The 12934-nt window shown below is 49.9% G+C and overlaps 1 protein-coding gene across 1 annotated transcript; it reads left to right on the plus strand.

Moving 5' to 3' along the window:
- Positions 1-279: 279 nt before the first annotated feature.
- Positions 280-4570, plus strand: MAGEL2 (MAGE family member L2). Its single transcript, XM_025390566.1, has one exon. The coding sequence runs from the start codon at positions 378-380 to the stop codon at positions 4125-4127; it is 3750 nt and encodes a 1249-aa protein (XP_025246351.1). The 5' UTR covers positions 280-377; the 3' UTR covers positions 4128-4570.
- The last annotated feature ends 8364 nt before the right edge of the window (positions 4571-12934 follow it).

A 12934-nucleotide genomic window follows, 5' to 3' on the forward strand; every position in this document is an offset into this window, starting at 1 on the left:
TGCAGTACCGTGATTTTTTCTAAAACATGGATCGGTTCCTGTCACTCCCCTGTGAAAACTCATCCATGTGGAGTCTGACTGGTCTGCATTTGGGGACTGGACAGAGTGAGAAGGGATCTTGTGTCAGCCAGGACTCCGGTAGACGCCCCTATGCAATATCCACTTGTGGTGGTCGGGGGCGGGGAAGGGGCGGGCTTGAGCCCCCTTCCCCCCTCCTCCTTACTGCGGAAAGCTGCGGAGCGAGCAGCACTCACTTCCTATTCAGCATTCAGCAGGGAGGGAGCCTCTGAACAGCCACGTAGGCATTCTCTTCTCTCTGGAGGAAAAGGCCCAGCAGCTGTCCGAGGAAAAGACCCACCAGCTGTCAGCAAAGGGACATGTCGCAGCTAAGTAAGAATCTGGGTGACTCGAGTCCTCCAGCGGAGGCCCCGAAGCCGCCTGTCTATAGCCGCCCTACGGTTCTGATGCGGGCCCCGCCCGCTTCCTCCCGGGCTCCGCCAGTCCCTTGGGATCCACCTCCAATTGACTTGCAGGCTTCATTGGCCGCTTGGCAGGCACCTCAGCCTGCCTGGGAGGCCCCACAGGGCCAGCTGCCCGCCCCGGTGGTTCCGATGACCCAGCCTCCTGCCCTGGGGGGCCCGATAGTCCCGGCTCCCCCGCTGGGGGGACCGATGGGTAAGCCTCCAACTCCCGGGGTCCTGATGGTGCATCCTCCGCCTCCGGGAGCCCCGATGGCCCAGCCTCCGACCCCGGGAGTCCTGATGGTGCATCCTTCAGCTCCCGGAGCTCCCATGGCCCATCCTCCTCCTCCGGGGACCCCAATGTCCCACCCTCCCCCTCCGGGGACCCCGATGGCCCATCCTCCCCCTCCGGGGACCCCGATGGCCCATCCTCCTCCTCCGGGGACCCCGATGGCCCATCCTCCTCCTCCTGGGACCCCGATGGTTCATCCTCCTCCTCCTGGGACCCCGATGGTTCATCCTCCCCCTCCGGGGACACCGATGGCTCATCCTCCCCCTCCGGGGACACCGATGGCCCAGCCTCCCCCTCCGGGGACACCGATGGCCCAGCCTCCAGCTCCGGGAGTCCTGATGGCCCAGCCTCTGACTCCGGGAGTCCTGATGGTCCAGCCTGCTGCTCCGGGAGCCCCGATGGTCCAGCCGCCTCCTGCAGCCGTGATGACCCAGCCTCCGCCTTCAGGAGCACCGATGGCCAAGCCTCCAGGTCCAGGAGTCCTGATGATTCATCCTCCAGGTGCGAGAGCTCCAATGACCCAGCCTCCAGCTTCAGGAGCACCGATGGCACAGCCAGCGGCCCCACCTGCACAGCCGATGGCCCCACCTGCACAGCCGATGGCTTCTTGGGCCCCGCAGGCTCAGCCTCTGATCCTGCAAATCCAGTCTCAAGTTATAAGGGCTCCTCCGCAGGTTCCCCAGGGCCCGCAGGCACCCCCAGCGCAGCTGGCCACACCCCCGGGCTGGCAGGCGACCTCGCCAGGATGGCAGGCCACGCCGCAAGGCTGGCAAGCCACTCCCTTGACCTGGCAGACCACGCAGGTCACCTGGCAGGCACCAGCCATTGCCTGGCAGGTGCCGCCGCCTGTGCGCCAGGGGCCCCCGCCCATCCGCCCTGGCCCACCACCCATCCGCCCTGGCCCACCACCAGTGCGCCAGGCCCCACCGGTCATCCGCCAGGCCCCACCGGTGATCCGCCAGGCTCCACCGGTGATCCGCCAGGCGCCACCGGTGATCCGCCAGGCCCCACCGGTCATCCGCCAGGCCCCACCTGTGATCCGCCAGGCTCCACCTGTGATCCGCCAGGCCCCACCTGTGATCCGCCAGGCCCCACCGCTGATCCGCCAGGCGCCGCCGCCCATCCGACCTGCCCCACAGGTCCTGGCCACCCAACCACCTCTCTGGCAGACCCTGCCACCCCCACCTCCACTGCGGCAGGCCCCGCAGGCTAGGCTGCCGGCCCCGCAGGTGCAGGCGGCGCCGCAGGTGCCTACGGCCCCACCTGCTACGCAGGTACCCGCGGCGCCGCTCGCTGGCCCGCAGGTGCCCCAGCCTGTGCTGCCGGCCCCGCTGTCTGCCCCACTGTCTGCCCCGCAGGCTGTGCACTGCCCATCCATCATCTGGCAGGCCCCCAAAGGTCAGCCCCCAGTGCCACACGAGATACCAACGTCAATGGAGTTCCAGGAGGTGCAGCAGACACAGGCTCTGGCCTGGCAGGCCCAGAAGGCCCCCACCCACTTCTGGCAGCCCTTGCCTGCCCAGGAGGCCCAGAGGCAGGCTCCCCCCATGGTTCCGCTGGAGCAGCCCTTTCAGGGAGCCCCGCCCTGCCAAAAAGCTGTGCAAATCCAGCTACCCCCCCAGCCGCCCCAGACCTCGGGTCCGCAAGCCGAGCTGCCCACACTGCAGCTCCAGCCCTCCTGGCAGACACCGCCTGCGGTCTTGCAGGCCCAGCCCGGACCCCCCTTAGCAGCGGCAAATTTTCCCCTGGGCTCCGCTAAATCACTGATGACTCCATCAGGAGAATCCAGGGCCTCTCCTATAGACCGCAGGGGCTCCTCTAAAGAGCGCAGGACCTCCTCAAAGGAGCGCAGGGCCCCTTCGAAAGACCGCATGATCTTTGCTGCCACCTTCTGTGCTCCCAAGGCAGTGTCAGCTGCCCGAGCACACTTGCCAGGCACCTGGAAAAACTTGCCTGCCACACCGGAGACCTTTGCTCCCTCCTCAAGTGTCTTCCCAGCTACCTCCCAGTTTCAGCCTGCCTCTCTGAATGCCTTTAAAGGCCCCTCTGCTGCCTCAGAGGCCCCAAAGTCACTGCCATATGCTCTGCAGGATCCCTTTGCCTGTGTAGAGGCCCTGCCTGCAGTTCCATGGGCCCCACAGCCCAACATGAATGCCTCAAAGGCATCCCAGGCAGTGCCCACCCTCCTGATGGCTACAGCAGCTGCCCCCCAGGCAACTGCCACCACTCAAGAGGCCTCCAAGACCTCCGTGGAGATGCCACGCCGCTCCGGCAAGGCCACCCGGAAGAAGAAGCATCTGGAAGCCCGAGAGGACAGCCGTGGCCACACGCTGGCCTTTCATGACTGGCAGGGCCCAAGGCCCTGGGAGAATCTGAATCTGAGTGACTGGGAGGTCCAAAGCCCTGTCCAGGTCTTGGGTGACTGGGAGCACCCCAACACCCCCCGTGGCCTGAGTGGCTGGGAGGGCCCTAGTACCTCCAGGATCCTGAGTGGCTGGGAAGGGCCCAGCACATCCTGGGCCCTGAGTGCCTGGGAGGGCCCGAGCACCTCCAGGGCTCTGGGTCTCTCTGAAAGCCCAAGGAGCCCTCTGCCCTTGGTTGTGTCTGAGGTTGCAGGTGTCTCTCCGGGATCCAGTGCCACCCAGGATAATTCCAAGGTGGAGGCGCAGTCCTTGTCTCCCTTGGATGAGAGAGCAAATGCATTGGTGCAGTTCCTCTTAGTCAAGGACCAAGCCAAGGTGCCTGTCCAGCGCTCGGAGATGGTGAAAGTCATCATCAGAGAGTATAAAGATGAGTGCTTAGAGATCATCAACCGTGCCAACAATAAGCTGGAGTGTGCCTTTGGTTATCAATTGAAAGAAATTGATACCAAAAACCACGCTTATATTATCATCAACAAGCTGGGCTACCCTACAGGGGATTTGGTGGCATCCTATTTAGACAGGCCCAAGTTCGGCCTCCTGATGGTGGTCTTGAGCCTCATCTTTATGAAAGGCAATTGTGTCAGGGAGGATTTGATCTTTAATTTTCTGTTCAGGTTGGGGCTGGATGTCCGGGAGACGAATGGTCTCTTTGGAAATACTAGGAAGCTCATCACCGAAGTGTTTGTCAGGCAGAAGTACCTAGAGTACAGGCGAATCCCCTACACTGAGCCCGCAGAGTATGAGTTCCTCTGGGGCCCTCGAGCGTTCCTGGAAACGAGCAAGATGCTTGTGCTGAGGTTTTTGGCCAAGCTCCATAAGAAAGATCCACGGTGCTGGCCATTCCATTACCTTGAAGCGCTGGCAGAGTGTGAGTGGGAAGACACAGATGAGGATGAACCTGACAGCAGTGACAGTGCCCGCGGCCCCACCAGCAGGCCCCCTCCCCGCTAATAGGTGTAGCAGAGATCTCGCTCCTGTGTTTCCCTGGCCAGAGGCCACTGACAGGGTGGGGGGACATTTTTGTTTCTGGTGTTTGTGTTGCAGTTCCACACGTGCAAGTTTGGATTTTCAACTTGGTTTCGTATCTGCCAAAGCTTTGTACATTTTTCATGTGGTGTTGATTTCAATCGGCTACTGTTCTGTTCTGTATTTTGGCATCTGTATTTTTAAGTGAGATCTGTGGTTCTCTGTTTTGTGTTATAATTGTTATGTTTTGGTATCAGCTTTGTGCTGGCTTTGTGAAATGAATTGAGAAGCTATCCATCTCATTCTGGTATAGTTCATGTAGCATTGTAATCGGTTGTTCTTTGAATGTTCAAATGACTCATCAGTAAAAACTGTCTACAGAGAAGTAAATATCTATATCTATATATATAAATATACTTTCAGCATAACAGAAGTGTTTGTCTTTATTCTAATTTTTACACTAGATGGTGGAAGCCAAGTTTTGCCGTATTCTCTGAATAGACATGAATACCAAGACTACTCTCAGTCATAGAAAAAACCACGGTGATGGAATTGTTTTCCAAGGGGAGTACTCCATTCATCTTTATAAGGATGCAGTGATTTCAGTGGGTGGTAAAACATAAGATTTCCATTAAACCAAAACAAAACTTCACAAGTCAGTGAGGCTGAATCAGGAATGGGTTGTATACCTGGTCTCATTCAATTCTCACAATACTCTTTCAAAGGAGACGTTATTATCTCCATTTTGTAGGTGAAGAGATAAGCCTCCAGGAGATTAATTAAAGCACAGACGTCAGTGCCCAGCCAGTAACGTTGTTATTAGAAGCAGAAATGTCCTTAAGGGTATATGGGGAAGAAGGGCCATCTGCCTGCAGGACCACAAATAACCAGGTGGTCCGGCTGCATGGAAAAATTGGCCAAAGGGGCATTTGTCAATCATGTGTCCCGTGTGGGGGTGTCCAGCCGTTCAAATTTGGGTTTCATCAACCCACTGCTACCGGGATGGAAACGTGCTCCCTGCAGGATATCCAGGCTTATAACAGGGAACAGTAAAAAAACAGGCTTCATTGAACTAGAAACCCTGCAGATTGCCGGCAGTAGTGTTGGGGTTAGGGGAGGGCGTGGCAGGGGGATTCCTAGCAACACAGAGTTCTAGGGGAAGGTCCTGGGGGAAAGGGTCAATTCTTACATGTAGGGGAAGTCAGCCGGCAACGCCTGAAGTTGCTGAACAACCGCGGTCAGCCCTTGGCTATGAACCTGGTCTAGGCAGGAAAGGGACAAGGGAATGAACTGGCCTGAGTGTTTTGAGGAAGGATATTCAAGCACACACCAGGTTGGCGTACACAAAAGGACGTCCCCGTGGTCATAGTCTCTTCCTGTGGACGGGGGACTATCAACCCTGCTTGCCACTGTCTTATCAGAGGAAGAAATCCAATCCCATATCCCGCTTCTAGGGTGAAGCCGAAGTCCCAGATGAGGTTAGTGGCCATGGTGGAATTCTCTTGCCACCTAGTGGCAGATCAGAGGTGCCACCACAGCTGCTGCAATAGCAGCCCCTCCCATGGTGCTTAGCTTCTTCACACCATGTATATACTTGGATTGCAGCTACTCCTTGCTTCACCACTTTTGCTCGTGATTTTATCTGTATATGTGCCCAGAGATTCCTTCTTTTCTCTTACAGGCCATGGTAGCATCTGTTTTCACGTCCAATCCGCTCTTCACTCGACGATTTCTGTCCTTGGTCCTACAGCGCTGCCCCTTAGGAAGCTGACTAGGAGAGGAACCCACAAGATGCAGACTCTACTCCTAGCACCCGCAGAGCTGAGCCTTCCAGGACGGTGATCCCCGCCCCAGGACCTGCCAGGCCGCAGGAGATCTTCCTCAAGTTGTCTAAGTGGTCAGGTGTTCCAAAAACTGGGAGGCAGTTTCCTACAAACTCCTTGGGTCAGAGAGTCCTGCGCATGTGTCCATAAGCAATGTTTAGTTATTTTTACAACAGCAAATGTCTGTTGAAGGAGAGAGCAATGCCCCAGCTGAGAACGGTCCCCAAAGGAGGTTTAGCTGGCCCAGCAAAGTGGCATATTGGTCTAGTATTTCTTGTTTGTGTTTAGTTCATTTATGATTGCTTATAAAGTTTTCTCCAGACCATAAACTCATGGAAGGCCTGAGCAAGATGCTCTTTGTGGAACCAAATTTGGGAAGTAGCATCATGGGACTTCGGTGCCATACTTAAGGGGGGCTGGTTCTGCTCCACGGTAGACAGGCTTACTTCTCAGCTACAAACCTCACTCTCACACGTGACACACATCTAATGGCCTTCTTTAAGTAATGCCAAGGACTGAAAACCTGAATATGTTTATATTGTAATGAGATACAAATTGTAACAATGAAAAATTTGTTCATGACCAACGAGTAAACTAGTTATTCAACTGAAAAGTTTAAGAAAGAGCAGCTAAAAGGACAGTGAAAAGCAGAAAACAAAGACCAGGAATATAGAAAAATACTGGATAAAAAACAGTGGGAACGAATTCAAATCCCACTTATTTGAAGGTGCTAAGATGCAGAAAATTTAGTACAAATCTTTTTTACTATAAAATTGAGCAAAAAGCCCAAACCTAGTAATAGGCAAAACGTATCACAAGAAAAAAAAATGGCAAGTAAATGTTGAAAGTGTTACACCTCACTAATATTTAAAGATAGAGATATTAAATCTATATTCTAGTTTTCATTTATTAAATTGGCATAGATTAAACTAAAACCTCATGCAACGTCCAACATCAATGATATTGTTATGAAACTGGAACCGTTATACACAACCAATGAGAGTATAAGTTATTACAATTTGCCTGGAAATCAATGCAGCCAATTCTGTCTTCAAAATGCTTTAACAAATTACTACTATTTTACCTACAAATTCTTCATTTGGGAATAGGTTGAATGAGAACAATCTGCAGAGAAGGCAAAGACTTCTTCATAGAGAAAGCTGTTTATGAACATGTGGGAGATTTATCAGGGTGTGTACATGCCCCCCTCTGCAATATAAACCTAGTATCAGGGAGTACAGCGAGTTTCTGCTGAAAAAAACACAGCCTTCCTCAGAAAACAACTTGCAGTTGTTTCAAAACACAGAAAATGAAAGGCTCAGCATCCACTATTATGGGCTGTAGAGATGTGTGCAATCTGTGCCTGAAAATTTTAAAACTAGGTGTTAGCACACTCTTGTCAAAGCCATAAATGATCCCAGCAAAACATATTATTTCTAGCGAAGAAAAAGTGCAAAATAGTTCTCAAAGTGATGAAATTCAGTGTACTCCTATGTAGAGTGTTCAACTATAAGCAAGTTAATATTTTAGGATATTTGTCTTAAGAAGATGATCTGAATTTTGGAATAATTTTACTCAAAGACGTTACTCCTGAGAGCAACAGAGGAAAGGACCGGTGGTTTTTGAAAACCACCAGTGAATCAAACTTGTCAGCAAGCAAGAGTTAAGGATTGTGGCTGTGACTGACGGAGCACTTTCTAGACTCAGGTGCCGGGGCCCTGTGGCTGCAGTAATACCCATTTTACTGGGCATGTAGCCCACATTATTGGTTTGCCCTCAGAGTTATAGGCATCCCCAGAACTCGGCAATTCACACCGATGGTCTTGATACTCGAAAGGATACATCATTCCTGCGCCCCTGCCCCTAGCTGCCCGGGCTGGAAACCTGGGCATCTTTTTCTCCCTGATTTGATCGGTTGTCAGGTCTTACCAGTTTTGCACTTTGTACAGTCAGTGTTTTTCTCCTCTCCATCCCTGTGGACACGGTATCCTGCCTGAACTTGGCAGTTTCCTTTTTCATGGTCTCTGCCTTCAGCACTGCCCCTTAATCAAATCTCCACATTGGCTGCTCAGTGGCCTCTGCGCCGCCGCCACACAGCTGTGCACACCTCATAATGCCTCTCCCTGCCTAAAGCATTTCAAGGCCTTCAGTGTTCCTCAGAGTAAGGTGCAGCACCCCTCAGCTCACCTTCCACACGTCGGGGGGCCAGGAACAGCTGGTTAGAGTAGGTTTACCTACAGAGAAATCTACAAACGAGGCCAGGGGTCCCTCTGCTGGACAGTTCAAAGAATTCCTCAGATTCTGAACTGAAAGCCTAAGCAGGCCACCAGGAGGGTCCTAAAGGGAAAAAGTCCCTGATACAAAGGGCCCAAGCTACATTTTCCTGGGTGCAAGCAAATTTGTTCTTTCAAATCTCCCAGAGGGTTCGATTGTGAATTCCACCTACGGACATATACAACACTACTAGCGCAGTAGTACAATCCTCTAATCTGTCGACGTTCTGAAAGTTATATCCGCCTCCTTTTGTTTAACGGATGACACTTATGACGAGCCTTCTTCATTATCAGCCTCCTCCTGCTCTTATTAGAGACACTAAATAGATCATCCTGGCTGTGTCAGTGGCATGTCCTTCTTTGTGCGAATGGTCTGGCTCTGCAAGCTGCCCATTCACCTCCAAATGAGATTTGCTTTCTGTGCTACCTCTTGTTCTGAGTGAATTCAGCTTGTGAACCGCTGTTAACAGAGGACTGATGATATCCAGTCCACCAGCAATCACTACAGAACATTTTCTAGACCCAGGAGACTTCCTGGAGCTGCTCTTCGATGGCTCAGAATCTTCCCCTGAAACAGCCCGCTGGATGGGGCCCCAAAGGTGTGGAATCGAAATATTGGCCCTGTTGGCTCCTGCGAGACAGCCTCAAAAACGTTCTATTTTGAAATAATCATAGATTCACAGGAAGTTGCAAAAACTCTGCAGGGCAATCTCATGTACCCTTAATCTCGTTTCTGCCAGTGTTTAGACCCTGTAAAGCTGTAGTACAACATCAAGGACATGGACATTGTACCATCTGCACGTTCAGCTCAGCTCAATGCCGTCTTATCACGTGTGTAGATAGTGTAACCAGCACTGCAATCAAGATACAGCACTCTTTCACCCCCACCAAGATTTCTCCCATGCTACTCCTTTATAGCTGTGTCCATCTCTTTTCCCCTCATCCTTAACCTCTGGCGATCACTACTCTGATCTGCATCTCTATCACTTTGTAATTTCAAGAATGTGCTCTAAAAGCAATAATACCTTTGAGACTGGCGTCTTTCACTGAGCATTATGCCCTTGACATACATCCACATTTTGTCTGTGGCAAATGTCTATGGCCGTAATTGCTGTATCATTTGATAGATCTATGGTTACTTATTCAAAGAGCTTTTCAAACTATTTTCCAGAGGGGCTGTAACATTTTATATTTCCACCAGCAGTGTATGAGAAATCCAATTTTTTTTTTTTTTCAGACGGAGTCTCGCTCTGTCGCCCAGGCTGGAGTGCAGTGGCACAATCTTGGCTCACTGTAAGCTCCGCCTCCCGGGTTCACGCCATTCTTCTGCCTCAGCCTCCCAAGTAGCTGGGACTACAGGTGCCCACCACCACTCCCAGCTAATTTTTTGTATTTTTAGTAGAGACGAGGTTTCACCATGTTAACCCAGCTAATTTTTATATTTTCAGTAGAGATGGGGTTTCACCACATTGGACAGGCTGGTTTTGAACCTCTGACTTCAGGCGATCCACCTGCCTTGGCCTCCCAAAGTGCTGGGATTACAGGTGTGAGCCACCATGCCCCGCCCTATATTATATTTTAAATTTTAGTTTCCACCTATTCAACTCAAAACAAAATGGTTGAGTTTTGTATGTTGATCTTGTAGCTTTCACTGTGTGAACTCACATATTAGTTCTAGGATTTTTCATATATCCTTTGGAATTTTCTTTGCAGACCATTGTGTCATCTGCAAATAGAGACAGTTTTATTTCTTCCTTTCCTATTTGTATACATTTTAAAGTAAAAAGTTCCTTATAGTGCTGGATTCCCTGTGATATGTTGAATAGGAGTGGTGAGAGCGGATATGAATTCCTGATGTTAGGAAGAAAACATTCAGTTGTTTGCTATGAAGTATAATGTTAGCTGTAGGTTTTGTGTAGGTACCTTATATCAAGTTGAGAAAGTTCCCTTCTATTTCTATTTTTCTTAGAGGTATTTTTTTTTCTTTTTATCGTGAATGGGCATGAAGTTTTGTCAAATGTATTATCTGCATTGATTGCTATGATGATGTGATATTTTTCTCTTTAGCCTGTCAATATGGTGGATTACTTTCATTTATCTTTTAGCATTGAATCATCCTTTTATTTCTAGAATAAACACAATCTGATAATTTTATATATATGTAATTGCTGAATCCTCTTTACTAATATTTTGTTAGGATTTTTACATCCACATTCATAAAGAATATTTGTTCATAGTTTGCCTTTTTTTGGCATTGTTTTTGTCTGATTTTGGCATCTGGGCACTACTAATTTTATAAAATAAATTGTTCCCTTCTTTTCTGTTTTCTGAAAGAGACTGTGTAAAGTTGGTGCTAATTCCTTTGTAAACATTTGGTAGAATTCTCCAGTGAAACCGTCTGGGCATGGAGATTTCTGTTCTTCAGAAAGCATGTGTATAATTTCTCAGTGAAGCACATTTGCATCATTTCAGCATTTGTTTCTGATGATTTCTTTTCTCATTCAAGTTGAGATTTTTCTGGTTCTTGGTGTGAAAAGTGACTTTTTATTGTATCCTAAATATTTTGGGTATTGTGCTATGAGACTCTGGATCTAATTACAATCTTCTCTTTCAACAGACTTTCCTTTCTAGGAGACTGTATGGGTGGGAAATAAGGACCCCGCCTCAGTAGTGCCTGGTAGGGGCACCAGTCCAGGACCCCTATGTGGCCTCCGTGGACAGCCAGTGTGGGAGGGTGTGCTCTCTAGCACAGAGCTGGGGCAAAAGGTCAGCTTCTGCACTCTGCCTTTGCTGACACCACCCTGCTCAGAGGGGAAGAGGCCCCTTTTCATTGCTCCCCTGTGAACTCCAAGGACAGAAAATGGGGAGGCAGGCCTCATTAGCACGGGAAGTCTTCTCACTTGGCATCCCTTAACAGCACCCCAGCAGGGAAGGTGCAGGAAGGTCAAAATTCAAGCTCCCCAGGTTGTCTCCATGGACACCACACCGTGGAGGCTTGTTATTGCCCGGTGAAGGTGAAAGTCCCAGATTCTCACCCTGACAGCACCCCAGCAGGGGAGGGCTACCTCGGCCTCACCAGGACAGGGTGGAAGTCTAGGCTCTCCCCTCTGGCCTGCTGAGTGGGTCGAGGGTGGGGCCACAAGTTTTCCTGTGGGGGTTTGTCTTCAGTAGGGAAAGTAGCCTCCAAAAGTTTTCTGTCTTGCTCGGTTTCTCCTTTTGTGGTCTTTTGGCTGGTGATTGCAGGTTATTCAGCGGCTTTTTGTGTGTGGTTTCATAGGAGGGGATATTCATGGATTGGGAAGACGACAATTTTAAGTGTGCCCGGAACAGAGTAAGTGTGCCCGGACCAGAGTGAATATCAGAGTTGAATAGGCTAGGATAAGGCAGCAGGTATAAAAATCCAGAAACCCACAGCCTGCCTACAAAATTCTCTTAATCAGTCCAATCTACCTGATGCCTTTTCTACTGAGCTTAGTCTGCCTCCCCACGCATTTCCGTAAAGTAGGCAATGACCACTATTGTCGTTATTTAGGCTTTTCTCTTTTGGGTAACTGCTTTATCCAATCTCCTATTCTCCAATTCACAATCGAATTGGAAACTGAGCGTGATCATCTGTAGAGGGTGTATTGGGGAAAAATATTCCATGCAGATATTGCATAAATAATCTTAAAATTTATTTTGCTGGTACTCAGACACTCATGCTTGTCAATTTCATGTTAGGAGAAAACTTTTTTTTATCTTTTAGACAGAATCCAACTCCATCCTCCCCGATACCCCATTAATGAGAAATGGGGCTTGGTGGCTCACGCCTGTAATCCCAGCACTTTGGGAGGCCAAGGCAGGTGGATCACTTGAGGTCAGGAGTTCGAGACCAGCCTGGTCAACATCGCCAAACCTTGTTTCTACAAAAAATACAAAAAAATTAGCCAGGTGTGGCGGCAAGTGCCTATACACCCAGCTACTCGAGAGGCTGAAGCAGGAGAATCACTCGAACCTGGTAAGCAGAGGTTGCAGTGAGCTGAGATGGCGCCACATGCCACTGTACTCCCGTCTGGGCAATAGAGCAAGACTCTGTCTCAAAAAAAAAAAAAAAAAAAAAGCATTAAGTAAGTGTGTGTAGCATTCTCTGTTGCCTCCTGTTTCCACTCTTTCCACTCGATCCAATCTCCTTTGCTGATAGAGACTTGATTTTGTAAGGATGTTTACTGTCCAATTTATTCATTAAAGTTAATCTCTTCCTTCATCCAGGGTCAGTTTAATCACAATAAATTCAAGTATCATCCTCCATTCACGCACATGTGGCAAAATCTAGTCGGAAGGGTTTGGAGATATTTTCCTCCATAATAAAAGCATTGTTTTAAAAAGAGATGGCTGGGCATGGTGGCTCACATCTGTAATCCCAGCACTTTGTGTGGCCAAGATGGGCGGATTACCTGAAGTCAGGAGTTCGAGACCAGTCTGGCCAACACGGTGAAACCTCGTCTTTACTAAAAATACAAAAAATTTGCCAAGCGTGGTGGCGGACCCCTGCAAACCCAGCTACTGGGGAGGCTGAGGCAGGAAAATCGCTTGAACCTGAAAGCCGGAGGTTGCAGTGAGCCGAGATTGTGCCAGTCACTACATTCCAGCCTTGGTGACAGAGCGAGACTCCACCAAAAAAAAAAAAAAAAAAAAAAGAGAGAGAGAGAGAGATTTG

Source organism: Theropithecus gelada, chromosome 7a, assembly GCF_003255815.1.
Source record: "Theropithecus gelada isolate Dixy chromosome 7a, Tgel_1.0, whole genome shotgun sequence".
NCBI lineage: Eukaryota > Metazoa > Chordata > Mammalia > Primates > Cercopithecidae > Theropithecus > Theropithecus gelada.

Coding starts and splice junctions, on each gene's coding strand:
- MAGEL2 (XM_025390566.1), top strand. CDS start 378: ATGTCGCAGCTAAGTAAGAATCTGGGTGACTCGAGTCCTCCAGCGGAG.